The sequence below is a fragment of the Malaclemys terrapin genome, chromosome 7 (assembly GCF_027887155.1).
Source record: "Malaclemys terrapin pileata isolate rMalTer1 chromosome 7, rMalTer1.hap1, whole genome shotgun sequence".
Classification (NCBI taxonomy): domain Eukaryota; kingdom Metazoa; phylum Chordata; order Testudines; family Emydidae; genus Malaclemys; species Malaclemys terrapin.
Window position 1 is genome coordinate 26,785,840 of NC_071511.1, and position 13,601 is coordinate 26,799,440.

Consider the following 13,601-nt stretch of genomic DNA (forward strand, 5'->3'; position numbering starts at 1 on the left):
TGTTGTAGGATTTTCTTTACAGCTATGTTAAAAAAGCTCCAGTTTCACTGTAAATCATCAGAGAACATTATCTGTGTCCCAGTTCAGCAAAATAACTGAAGCACATGCACAGCTTGAAGGACTTGCTTACGTTCCATTGACTTGGTTATTAATATAAGTCACTCAGCCTTTATTATAAAAAATTAGGTATGTGTTATCCTCTAGCTTCCCATTATCTCAGAAATAGTTTAACAAAGCCTACACATGTGAAATCTCCCCTTACCTGGTTTATTATGTTCCAATTACTAGTTCAGGAACAATGTTTAGTTGCTATATTTAAAAAAATACACAATGAAATTATGATTTTAATATACTTTATTTAAAAAGTACACAGTTTTAAATTGGTTTCAATGGGACAAAGCAGAAAGTAATGGACACCTGTGTATATCTATTAAAGTCCTTTTTTGATGAATTGTGACTATCATATGGCAAATTCACATTTGCATGACTTGCAAAGTAAAAAGATAAATCTTTTTCAACATATCTTTAAGTTTATCTCATCAACAGTTTAAAATCATGAAATGCTGATGTTTTGACTATATTTCTTGTCTTCTATGTTGCACCATTTCTCAGTTCACAGTTTATCCATGTATTTAGCATGCCAAGTGAACACATCAGTCAACGTCACCTTGAGAAAATTGCCAAAAGCAGTGGAAGAAGAACAAGAGTAGGTTTAGCACTAAGGCCTAGAACACCCCCACATTCTCTTGCATTCTCCTAAAGAAAAGAACAAAGAAGAATCAAGACAAAAACATTAAGATTCATGGCAATGCATGGATATTTATTAAAGCACATATGCAGTAGATGGCAGAGTCAATAAAACAAAATTTGTGTAATCAAAGCACAGAAAAATAAAGATGATCAGGAAGCTATTCTTGGCTCTGGGTGACCTTGGGCAAGTCACTTCCTCTTTGTGCCTCAGCAGAGTAGATATTTAAGCTCATAAAGTATGAAGCACTTGTGTAGAGCATTACATCTTAAAAGCATTGTGTCGGAGTCCCAGCTAAACATATCAACATATCACAAAATTACCAGTAGGACAATTGAAATGCTGACGTTATTTACTCAGGCAGAGACCAAATCCTGTCCCATGGCCAATTAGCTTGGTTTCAGAAAGGAATCATGGAAGGAATCAGTATTAGACCCAGAATAAGATCTCAGAAGTTCCTGACTGCCAATTCTGCACTCAGATCATGCCTCTGCCTCTTACATGTTGTGCCGTGATGTGCGAAAACAGCACTTAATCGTGAAATGGAGTACAAGCTCACTTGACAATTTCTGCATTGCTTGCAATCATGCAGCAACTTCCCTTTACTACTATGTTCAGAATGTCCAAAATATTTAGTTGCTTTTCACACTAGAAGAGAGTTTTCTAATACAGATGCTCCCTGGGTTATGCAAACCCGATTTACGAAAATCCGCACTTACGGAAAAAGTTCCAGAATCTTTTTTTTTTTTTTTTTTGCATAATTGTCGGGTATATGTTCCCGACTTACGCAAAATTCGACTTACACAAGGCGTTCCGGAACGGAATGCTTGCGTAAGTCGGGGAGCGTCTGTATCTATTCTAGAAAAAATATTTACCAAGGAGGGAAAAAAAGCAGTATAAAAACTTACTTCAGGATGAAATCCATGACAAGATTCTGGACGTCTTCTAATCTTCTGAGATTTTAAACGTTCACATTTAAGGGATTCATTATGTTCACAGTAGTTAAGGAGAGATCTTATGATCACTGCATTTAAATATTCAAAGTTTGAATGGATTTGAAATGAAGTTCATCCATCCATCCCTTCCTCCTCCCACTCCTCCAAAATCCAACCAATCAACAAAAGAAGTGGGACATAATTCTATTGCTGTTCTTCCCAATGTTGTTCCCATCGGCACTTAATACAACCAAATGGTCCTTTGAAAGGTCTATCACTCAGCAATAAAAATATACTGCAGATTCTTTTCGGTGAATTCCTATTTATGAGAAGAAACAAACCCCAAACTCCTGTATGGCAATAAAACAAGATGATGTTTAGACTACAAATTAAGTTGTCAATTTACTTTGTTACAGAATCTATCTTTTATATTTTCAGAACACAAAGTGTTACCTGTCAGTGTAGCAATCCAGCCCTAAAATGCAAAGTTAAGGAAGAGATTATATATTATATTACAATAAAGGAGTTATCCAGGTTTAAAATGTTATCTTTGGCAATATGGGTGCAATTTTCAAAACCACCAAAGATTTAGGAGGCTATGTCCTATTTTCAGAAGTGACTTAAGGCCAGATTTACAGAGACATTTATGTGTCTAAATATGCATGCAGATGCCTTACAAAAGCACTTAAGTGAGTTAGGTGCACAACTCTCATTGACTTTCAATGGGACTTAGGCTCTTAAATGCATCAGTAACTTTGGAAAATGAGACTAAGGAGCAGATCCTCAGCTGCCTTGACTTCAATGGGGCCATGACAATTTACAACAGCAGAGGATCTGTCTGTTAGGCTCCTAAATCACACAGGGTCACATTCAACATTGGCACTTTGAGTCTCCCTCTTACAATCTTCAAAATAAAGGATATACCTTATTTCTATGGGTTCCATGGTAATTGGCAAGATAGACTCACAGTTGCATTCATTATCTACTACCACCATGAAGAGATTGCTGCTTGGGATTTGCTGGATGACAAAGGACCTGTAAATGTAAGAGTCAGTAATTAATAGTAACATTTTCTATTGTACGTGTCCATGTTTCTTAGCAACAGGCTTTTGGTAAGCGTATTTTAATATGTCAATAAAACAAATAAATACTTAAATAATAATAATAATAATAAACAACATGTGCAGATCAATAAATATAACTGTTAGTGAAAGTCATTCACATACAGAGAGGCTTGTGCAAGGCTCTCCTCACTTTGTAAACTCGGAGGTGCCCTTCTAAGGTATGTACACTGGGGGGAGCAGCTGCATAGAAGGTCCCCTACACAAAGCTTAATTTGTGCCAGGGCTTCCCTAGGCTTGGCAGTTCCTAGCCCCAGCACTTCAGGTGCATGAGTTCTGAATGTAAACATCTTGTTTGATTCCCGGCACCTAACTGCTTGAGGCCGAGCATGTCTTTCATTACAAACTAAACACTGCCCCTACCTAGGGGACTCTGCCTCAGTACTGAATAGGCTGGTACAAAATGGATCAGTAGGGATGGCCTGAGAGCACAGCAATTGGATTTGTGCTCATGCCCATCATCTACTCCTAAGGTCACGTGTATTTCAATATAAGTTGTGAATGTATTTTGTGTTCTTGAATTTTTGCTCCACATTGAATCACGGCTTATATATTTACTATTAGGGTACATCAAGTCGATACTAACTGCCCAGGATCCTGCATAATTACTGTGCTAAGCAAAGTCTGCCAATATACATTCAAAGTCAGGGACTGCACGGTCATCAAATTATGGGTGGTTTTATTCACCACTGATCTTGTACTAAACAGCATGAATTAAGGAACAGGATCCTGCTGAGAGTCATTATATTGCCAAGCCAGTGGAACCAAGATTATGCCTCAAATATTTATGAGTCAGGAGGTGTATTTGGTAATCTACTAGAAAACTTACTGTATATGCAGCACCTCGGGTAAATTATGACAACAAGATATACATGAAATTCAGACAGAAGAAAAAAGCAACACTGCTAATAAATAGAAGGAACACTACACTCAAGGGAGTGCAGTGAATGCTCCTTCTCAGCATGAGTCAACTCCCACTGGAGCCAAAAGGAGTCTAATGATTTCAATGGGAATTAGATTTGACCCTTCGTGCACCTCCACAGGGGGAGGGGAGGAGCCAGAGGTGTGGTTTACAGGATGGAACAAATTGCACACTGCAAGACAATCTGAGGCAACAGATGGGGCTGCATCATAATGACCCTACTCAAGACTGTGTCTACTGGCACAATTCACCCCCTATTCTGAAATCCTGGACACAAGAAGAGACCCTTATAATTTGGACCCAGATTTAATTTACCCATGTCAATATTTATACATCAAGTCAATGTAACAACATCTTGTGACATGTAACATCTTTGAAAGCTGGCACATCCAGAAATGAGGTTTTTCGGCATGGTGAACTGGTGAGCGCGCATGAAGGTAATGAGGGCTTGGACACGAGTAGATGTGGACAGAAGCATATTTTCACTCAGACGTCTCTATTTAAAATACATATTGTCTTACTAAAAAAACCTCCCTGCTTTTCCAAAAATCACAGAAGATGAAATACAAGGGGGAAAAAAAATCTTTGAACCTAGCTTGAGAAAAGAATAATTGGAAAACCTGCCATAAAAATATTGCCAACGGAAAGATTAAACACTTTTCAATATTTTTAAAACTCACTGAACCTCCATTAAAGTTACACTTAGAGAGATCTGCAATATGTTAGCTTTATGTTTATACACGAAATATACATTTATGGCATAATGTACAGGGCTGAACTTTATAAATGCACCTAAACAGCTGGAGCATGTAGCAAGGCTGACGTCATTGTAATGGAGCATCTGTGGCTTTGTATGTGAAAGAAATGGGGCCAATAAAAGGAAAGGAGGAAAATTCTTTCACAGAAAATAACAGCAAAATTTTATATGCATGAATAGCTCAGAAAGTTATAAATAAATCTAGTCCCAAAGGAGGGAAAATGCAATTTTAGTTTATCCATCCCAGGAACTGAAACAACCCAGTCCTATGCTTTCTGGAAGCAATATTTATATTTATTATATCTGCAAAATCAGCTCTGAAAAACACTGAAAGCAGATACTCAAAAGTGTTGATATCATTACTGTTCATTTGAATAACTCTATTTTGGGGGGTGAGGGTTGCCACCCCTTTGTCCTACTTGAGTCTTCCTCCTGAATCTCAAATTTCTTTTGTGGATTGCCCCCATTTTGAAGCCCTCCCAGGGACTCTTAGACCTGTGGGAAAACATGCATTATGTCCAGGGCAGTTGGGGCTTACAGTTGACATTTCATGAAAGGTGGACATATTTGTCATTTATTTCTTCCTCCTCTGGGGTGTTATAATGACTGTGCAGTACAGAATATTGCTCCTTTTTAAAAACCTTTCCTGTAACTTCACCTAATGGAAACAAAGCAGGAAGAGCTTTAAGACAAAAGTGAGCCTACAGCTGGTAGCCATGATGCTGAGTAGATTTCTACATGAGTTGCTTCTCTAGAAAGTCAGAAGCTGAAAAGACTGTTAGGAACGAAAGACCCTTAAGCTGGTTGGGAATTTTTTTGACATTAATATTTTTTGTTGGAAAATGCCAGGTTGCTGAAACTGAAATGTTTCACAGGAACATGCCAGTTTTGTCTAAACTTTTGTTGAGAAAGGTTTCTTGGGTCCAGGATGGAATTTTCTGGTCAAAACCAGAGAGCCAGGCCAGAATAGCCAATAGCCAGGTGGTTAGGGAACCAATCTGGGAGAACCAGATTCAAGTCCCTGCTCTGAATCAGGCAGAGTAGGGACTTGAACCTAGGGTGACCAGATGTCCCGATTTTATAGGGACAGTCCCAATTTTTGGGTCTTTTTCTTATATAGGCTCCTATTACCCCCCACCCCCGTCCCGATTTTTCACACTTGATGTCTGGTCACCCTACTTGAACCTCACTCTCCCATCCCTAACCACCAGGCTATTGGCTATTCTGGTGTGTGTGTATATATGTCTGTCTGTCTGTCCTCCAATCCCCTCCCTCCCACCCCAAAAAAAAACAAAAAACAAAACTTTGACAAGTCCTGATTTTGTCCCAATGTAGAATGGAAAAATGTTTTGAAAACACAAACATTTTTGTGGATGAGAAACACATTTCCCCCTTAGCTTTAGCTTTACTTAGGAATACTGTTGGCCCCGGTAATTTGGTTTATTCATGTATATGTCTGAACTGAAAGAAACTGTATGCAATATATTTACAAGGTACCTGGTATTAGGTTAATCTGAAACATTATATATTAATATATATTATATATTTACAAGGTATCCAGTATTAGGTTAGTCTGTCACTCTGCTCCCACTGACAACATATTGATCTGGGTCCCTTCTCAGTCCAGCACCAGCTCTCAACAGTGAATAATGTGATAATTCCATAGTATAAATAATTATTCCATAAATAATGTGATAACTCCATGTCTATCTATCTTAGGTGTTTTAAAGGTGGTTGGCACCGTGGCACCTAACTCTGAAGATGTATCTATCCTCCAAAGGGGGTAAACCCATGCAAAGTTTAAACATCTTTGCCTATTGCTGCACCTCACGGGCCAGCTAGTCTGTTCCACAGCAACTGTGACAGCTTGCAACATGGCACAGCTGGACTATCTGCACCACTCTAAGGGTGCATTCAAATTAAGCTTTGCTTCTTCAGCATGGCCCTGATTCAGGAAAGCTCTTGAACACATCCTTAAATCCATTCCTGTTCAGAATAGTATTGAAGCACATGTGACCTGAACTTTAAATATGTGCTTACGTCCCAATTACTTCAATGCCCTGAATCTGAATGCTTTTTTCAAATGGGGCATATTTGAATTCAAACGTCCTACGATAAAAACAGCTAATGCAATGCTTACACATGCACTCCTGAAGATACTGAGAGATTTTTTCCTTGAGGAAACTCTAATACATGTTGTCTATCATATGGAGTAAATTCATACAATATAGATTTGTAGAAAATAAAGATAGACGTTTTCGATTTAGTGGGATAAACTTTAATTTATCTTACTTTACCCACTCGTTTTTGTGTATGTACTTCAAGCATAAATTTTCTCCCCCAGAATTCTCAAACCTAATCCTGAAATGAAGCTGCAGTGCTGAATGTGTGTCTTCACCAGCCATAAACAAAAAGATTAGGATGTGGTCATCAGATCCAGGTGAGGAACATGGGTGGAGTAAAGGTGAGTGAGTAATTTGGGAATAATACTTTTGTGTGATCAATTTAGCCTGCTTTTCCATGTGTGGAACATTCACTAACAGATTACATTTTCTTTCAATTGATGTTATTCAAAACCATTTCATGGATTTTGGGGGACTTTTAACCTCACAGGATTGACCTCAAACAAATTTTCTGCAGGTATTCACTATTCAAGCTGCCCTGATTAGCAAGTCACGTGGTATCATTTCCACTCTCAAGCTGGATAAGCATGTAGGCACTCCCAGAATTAATACTTGCATCTAAGTTTAAAATTCAGTTTCCATGGTTATATGCTCATGTGACTTTGAAATTCACTTTGAATGAATGGTTTCAGAGTAGCAGCCGTGTTAGTCATTATCCGCAAAAAGAACGGGAGTACTTGTGGCACCTTAGAAACTAACAAATTTATTTGAGCATAAACTTTTGTGGGCTACAGCCCACTTCATCTGATGTAGCCCACAAAAGCTTATGCTCAAATAAATTTGCTAGTCTCTAAGGTGCCACAAGTACTCCTGTTCACTTTGAATGAATGTTCATGCCAATGACTCTCAATAGTTTGACCAGAGAACACAAAAAAGTGCATGAACACAATCAGAGTAAAGTCATTTAAAAACTGAAATAGTCAACCAAAATGTTTTGCAGAGTTTGCCAAGCTCTAGTTGTTAGGGAGAAAAAACTCCAACAAAAATATCTTCAATGGGCTGTAGAAGAAATACAGAAAGTTGCTGACAAAGTAACAAAAATGGTGCCAGCTTTCAAGTGGGCTCCTCAAAGAGTCTCCAAAGTCTAGATTTCAAAGAGTTATTTCTGAGTCACCTGCTGGGTTAGGCTGTCATTTGTGTCACCGGCAATATGGGAGCCAAATATCAGTGATGGATTAAAGATTTTATTGATTTTTTTTTCCTGGTTTAACAATCAAAAAGATTATCTATGTTTAATATTTATGGTGAATGTTTCATGTTTAAAGAGTAAAGGCTCTTTTCAAGTTAAGTAATGTAAATCTTTTAGTTGGAGACTTTTGCTTTACAACAGTATCATCATCCTCAGTTGCCATCCATGACAAGCGAACATTAGTTTTGATAGTGTTAGCACACAGAGAGCCTTGCACACTTCTCCATACATAAAACATCGTAAACTCCCGTGGTTCTTGTTATACCGAAGCCACATTGAGTCAATAAGAACCTTATTAATCATTCTACCCATCTTTCATCCACTGTGGAACTGGTTTGGTTTATTTACAGATCCAGAGGCTCAATACAGCCTTGTACAGGAAGTGTATCTTCACTCTGCTTTTACAAGGAAAGGTGGGGAAAGAAGATGTTAAGCACTTGAAAAGGAAATGGGGGGAGAGCAAGAGAAAAGAAAATCTAAACTATTTTCTTGCTCTAGCCAAAGAGGAAATAGGGCGTAAATGCAGAACAGCATGAAATTCACTATTTTGATTCACAGAATCAAGCACCGATTTTTTTCACACTCTAAGTTTCTTTTTTAAAGCTATTTTGGCAACAACAACAAAAAAAGAGAGCGTTCTTTGCTAAAAAAAAAAAGGGGGGGAGGGCACATTTTGCTTGGAAATAGGTAATTTTTGCTCACAAAATGCATATATTTTGGTAAAAGTTTCCATGAAAATGAACCCATTTTCAAGAGAAGAAGGAACTAAAAATAATTTATTTCAAGCAGTTTTGCATCTTTAATGATATTTTATAAATTGATGCTTTGAGGGGCATCTTAATAAGACACACATTTAATAAGTTAGTAATTTTACTTCATTCTTTGAAGTTTCAATATGGTGTGTGTGTGTGTTGCTATGGAACTGTGGCAGACATCTGAACTACTACACTGCGTCTATTAATGGTTGAATTTCAAGACTTTCAAGTGATATGCTAAAATTTAAATCTGAATTTCTTACTTTTGGGCATACATACATTTGTAATCATGTTGTCTACCACTACTAAATGTCTACGTACAATCTTAATCTATGGACATAATTTCTAAATGGAAATGTACTCATTGCTGAAGAAAATTTGCAAATTGTAGAGATGGTGTCTACTTGGAATCACCATAAATGTCCCAGGGTGCTTTACAAAATATAAAATAAGGCTCATATCCTGTCCCAAAGAGCTTAAGGTGGGAATTTTTTTGCCTTTGTTACATCCATGAACATTCCACTCAGGAAAATGGGCACATGTGTAACAAGGCAAAATTTACTCCCCCCCCCCTTTTTTTTTTTTGCAGCACCTTTAGATATGAGGCTGCTGTGTTTTGCAAAGTAACGATTAAGGGCTAGTTCCTTGGGAATGGCAAACATGCAGTGTGCGCTAGTCAAGGGGTCACCTGATTTTGCTGCTGCTCACTGCTTATCATTGCCTTGTGATAACTTGCTGAACTCACAAGGGTCTGAAACATGGCTCATGATCAGTGTGGGTTTTTTAAAAAAAAATAGTGATTCAATACTACTAGCAGGCTTCAGCTTACCTTTCCCAAAATACATGGACCACAAAAGATATTCTTGAGCTCATTAGAAATCAAATATGAAAGAGAAGTGTGTTCAATCCAGCTAAGCTAATTGAACCTTTAAGTTATTTACTTTCTACTGTTTAAGTAAAACATCTCCTGCTAAAGGGAAATCAATATTATTATTAAACAGTTTGTATTTACATGCCGGCAAGACAATCCATTTCAGTTTGTTCCTTTATAACATCTTATGTATGATGCATACTAAACTCATAGGCCCCAAGTTCTCATACCATTTAAAAAGCCACTGGAGAGGAACACATACCTACAAACAAATCTAGGTGGTTAAGGAAACAACATGTCCAACGCAGCATACTTTGTATGGGACTGAAAATGGGCCAGACATTGGTATGAACAGAGGACAGGGTCAGAGTAGACCACACGGGCCCATGGATTCCTGGTCAACTGCACATAAAATACTTTCTCTCCTCATTCTTTTTAGGCTTCTGATGGCTTACAGCCATGCTGCCATTTGCTGGTGGACAGTACCAGTGCTATATGACCCCTCTCCGCCAATGAGGTCCATAAATCATATAGGAGAAGTAATACAACACCAAACAGCTTTAAAAAAATCCCTGTATTTTACATAGCTCTCTTAGGAGAAGGAACATACAAATTTAGAGCAGCTGTCCTGCTGCTCCTAGACCCCCTCTCCCTCCCACCTTTAGGGGGTGTGTATGGAGGCTACAAAGTGTTTAAGGAACCTAGCTAAATGATGAATATGGGTCCCTAAGGACACTCAGAGTGGAAGATATTTTTCTGTGTCATTCTGGGGGCACCCGAGTAAATAACTAGCTTTGGAATCAATTAGACTCATTTAAATAAAATTCTGTATACCTACTGCCCACAAGGGTAATGTGAATACCCTTCTTGTGCAACACAGGAATATTGCTGTTTAATGCATTGCTTTTCAGATCACAATAGATTTTTAGGGGCATTTTACAAGCAACTGTTACCTTCTAGAACTTTTAAAAAGTAGATTTCATTATGTTACTCTGTGCTAATGATAACAGATGCTATCCAGTAGAGTATGTGGTAGCAACGAACACATGGGCTATATGGGGTTTGAATTCCATAAATATTTAAAATGCCTGCACAGATTTGTATTTAATCTCATGTTCCTGGATATTAAGTTTAATTTAAGAAAAAACTAATTTCCAGATGTCTGTTTTTCATTTTATCTCCATCTATAATAATTGTAGGAACTGATTGAAACTAGTGCTCAGTGCTACAATGATGATGGGGGGTATACACCCAAGGGTGTTGGAACTAGGGGTGCTGCCACATCCCCTGGCTTGAAGTGGTTTACAGGGTTTACCGTTTGGTTCAATGGCTTTCAGCATCCCCACTGTACACATTGTTCCAATGCAACTGCGTACACCTAGATCCAAGTTGTGACTATGGGAAAGCTGTGCGGGTGTATGCCTCCCAACACATTTGCATCCACATAAGTCACCATTCTCCTAGCAATCAGTACCGATACTATTTTTGTTCTGGGTCATATATACAAGCTCTGCTGGATGGAGTAGCTATGCTATCACGGGGAATAATATAATGTGTAAAGAGTAAAGCGGTAAGTGGATCCACACTGAAAAAAATATTTAAACTTGTTTAACTGCTATTAGCAACTGAAACGCTTATTAGGGCACCTTAAAAAGTGGCCTGAATTTCAGAGGTGCTGAGCACCAGTAGCTCTCATTGGCTTCACTGACTGTTCTGATTCTTCAGCACCTCTGAAAAGTCAGGCTATTTTTTCCAGGTACTTAAATATGGACTTACGTTGCTAACTTCAAGCACCCAGGGCGTAAGATTTTTAGTCATTACTTTGGGATTTCATTTCATATCTGTCAGGTTTTGATCTTTCCTATTTTTGTTTTAAGTAAACAACAATAACAACAACCCCCCCCCAAAAAAAACCCCCCACACATATATCAGGGTACAGTAAATGGAAAATATTGTACAATCTACACTCAAATAGGTGTTACTCACAACATAACTGACAGTTGCATATATCCAACTTTAATGGTCTGGAACAAACTATACCCATTCAACTGAACTGTAGATATCCGTTGTTCTGGTTTCCAAATCACATCATGTGTTTTCCAGGCTGCCGGCTATCTTTCCAACCCACATTTCTCTCACTTATCCATTTTTAAATTAATGAAATGTCTATATTGCAAGCATAAATTAGGTTGTTTAGGATTTTTAAATAAAATATGAAATAGAGAATGGAATATTTTTAATACCATATGTAAAATATAATACATATGCCAACAACAACATTTTGGAGTGCTTGAACTTTTAAACTAGATGAAAAAAACCTGTGGTTCTTTGACACAAAAAGACAGTTCTGAGGCCTGATCCTGCAGTGTGAACCAGACAGGTGAACTTCTGCTACAATGCAGAGCCCCACCGGCTTCAGCAGGGCTCTGCATAGGTATAAGCATTCACCCATTCAGACCAGATTGCAGGTTTGGGCCCATAAATGAATGAGACAGATATCACTGAGAAATGTTACCCATCCATTTCAACAGGTGGGGGAATCGGATGGGGCTGGCAGTGAAAGAGGATAGCCCCAGCAATGAGGGAGGAAGACACTCACCGAAGTACAACACGTGGCTCCTCCACCCCTTGAAGTCTTTGGCACCCATTAGTCAGTTGGGGGAAAGGGCCAGCATCCCTCAGCTCCAGGGAATTTAACCTGGAGCAGGGGCCATGTGGAGCCTCTTTTGGCTCTGTTCCAGCAGGCAATGTCTATACAGGGCCATAATGGATAAATATAGGAAGACTTAACCCTAGGAGAGATTTCTTCCTAATTATCGGGTGTCACTTTTGAAATGCAGGAGGCGGGATATTTCCCTCTAACCTCTTCCATGCTGCAGAAGGACATCTTCTTTGTAATGAGGAAAATAACCACTGAAGGCAGTTGAGGAATTTTATAGACAAATGATAAAAGTACAATTGAGTGATCTTGTTTTTACTGATGATGTTGTCCTGCTCAGTTCAACACAATGCTTAATGGAAGACACAGCAAAACAAATTGGTTGTTCATCAACCATGGGAAGACAAAATACATGGCTATCAATGTTTCAAAAGCAACCATCTGAGTTGACAGAGAAACATTAGAAGAAATAAATCCTACTTATCTGGGGAGCAAGATGTGGTACGATGGTGGCACCAGGCCAGATGTCAAACAATGAATATCAAAAGTGGCAAACAACTTTCAGAAATTTGAAAAGAATTGGAAAAGTAGCATGAGTGGCACCATACAAAAATACAATTTTTAACTATGACATCATGTCTGTCCTCTATGGAGCAGAGTCATGCAAATCCACAACACCAATTGATAAGAAGTTAAACTCATTCCAAAGCAATGCCCGTGAGTCCATGGGAAAGCGTCCATTGGAAAGAGTTTATTATGATATCAGAAATTCTAAATGGAGCACACCAGCTTAAAGCTTCAAACATGGCTAGAAGATATATTTAGGACACAACTTAAGGAAGCCACCAACATGACTTCCACATCAAGTGATAACACAGACACCAGCTGGAGAGAGAAAAAGAGGGCCACCTAGAGAAATATTACATAGAACCATAGAGAAAGAAGCTAAATCCATCAGTATGACATTCAGAAGCCTGACCAGACCAAAATTGCTGGATGACCTATGCACCTGAGGGTGTCGAAGAAAGAAAGAAAGAAAGAAAGAAAGAAAGAAAGATCACACGCCTGAGATTATCAAGAATATTGTATATCATATTGTATCCAGACAAACCTATAGTTTCTTTTAGTTTACAAAATGATTTGCCCTGCACAACTGTGAAGTTTGAGGATGATCTTGTTTTCCTTAGTTAAAGGCTACTAACTGTTTATAAAACTCACATCCTTTATTATGCAGAAATGAAAATGCAGATGCATAGCTCACATTTGCATTAAACCAGTCAGACTGCACTAATTCAGTGCAATGATTTATTATTAACTGAAATAAATCTCTTCATAACTCTAAGGATTGTTCATAACAATGGCTGACTTTAAAAGTTCACTGGAACATTTTCTAGTTTTAATCAATGTTCTTAATCCAAACAAGCTTTGATATATATTTCTAATTAACTGAAAATATTATGA

The 13,601-nt window shown here is 38.2% G+C and overlaps 1 protein-coding gene across 1 annotated transcript in view; it reads right to left on the reverse strand.

The window, feature by feature from the left end:
* Window positions 1-342: 342 nt before the first annotated feature.
* The window catches only part of CACNA2D3 (calcium voltage-gated channel auxiliary subunit alpha2delta 3), a 734,213-nt gene continuing 720,954 nt past the window's right edge, over window positions 343-13,601 (reverse strand). Inside the window, exons 36-38 of the mRNA XM_054035781.1 lie at window positions 2,603-2,718; window positions 1,657-1,736; window positions 343-756 (exon numbers count right to left, since the gene is read on the reverse strand). Of these exons, the coding sequence (XP_053891756.1) occupies window positions 664-756; window positions 1,657-1,736; window positions 2,603-2,718 (289 nt within the window). The 3' untranslated portion in view covers window positions 343-663. The remainder of the gene's footprint in view (window positions 757-1,656; window positions 1,737-2,602; window positions 2,719-13,601) is intronic.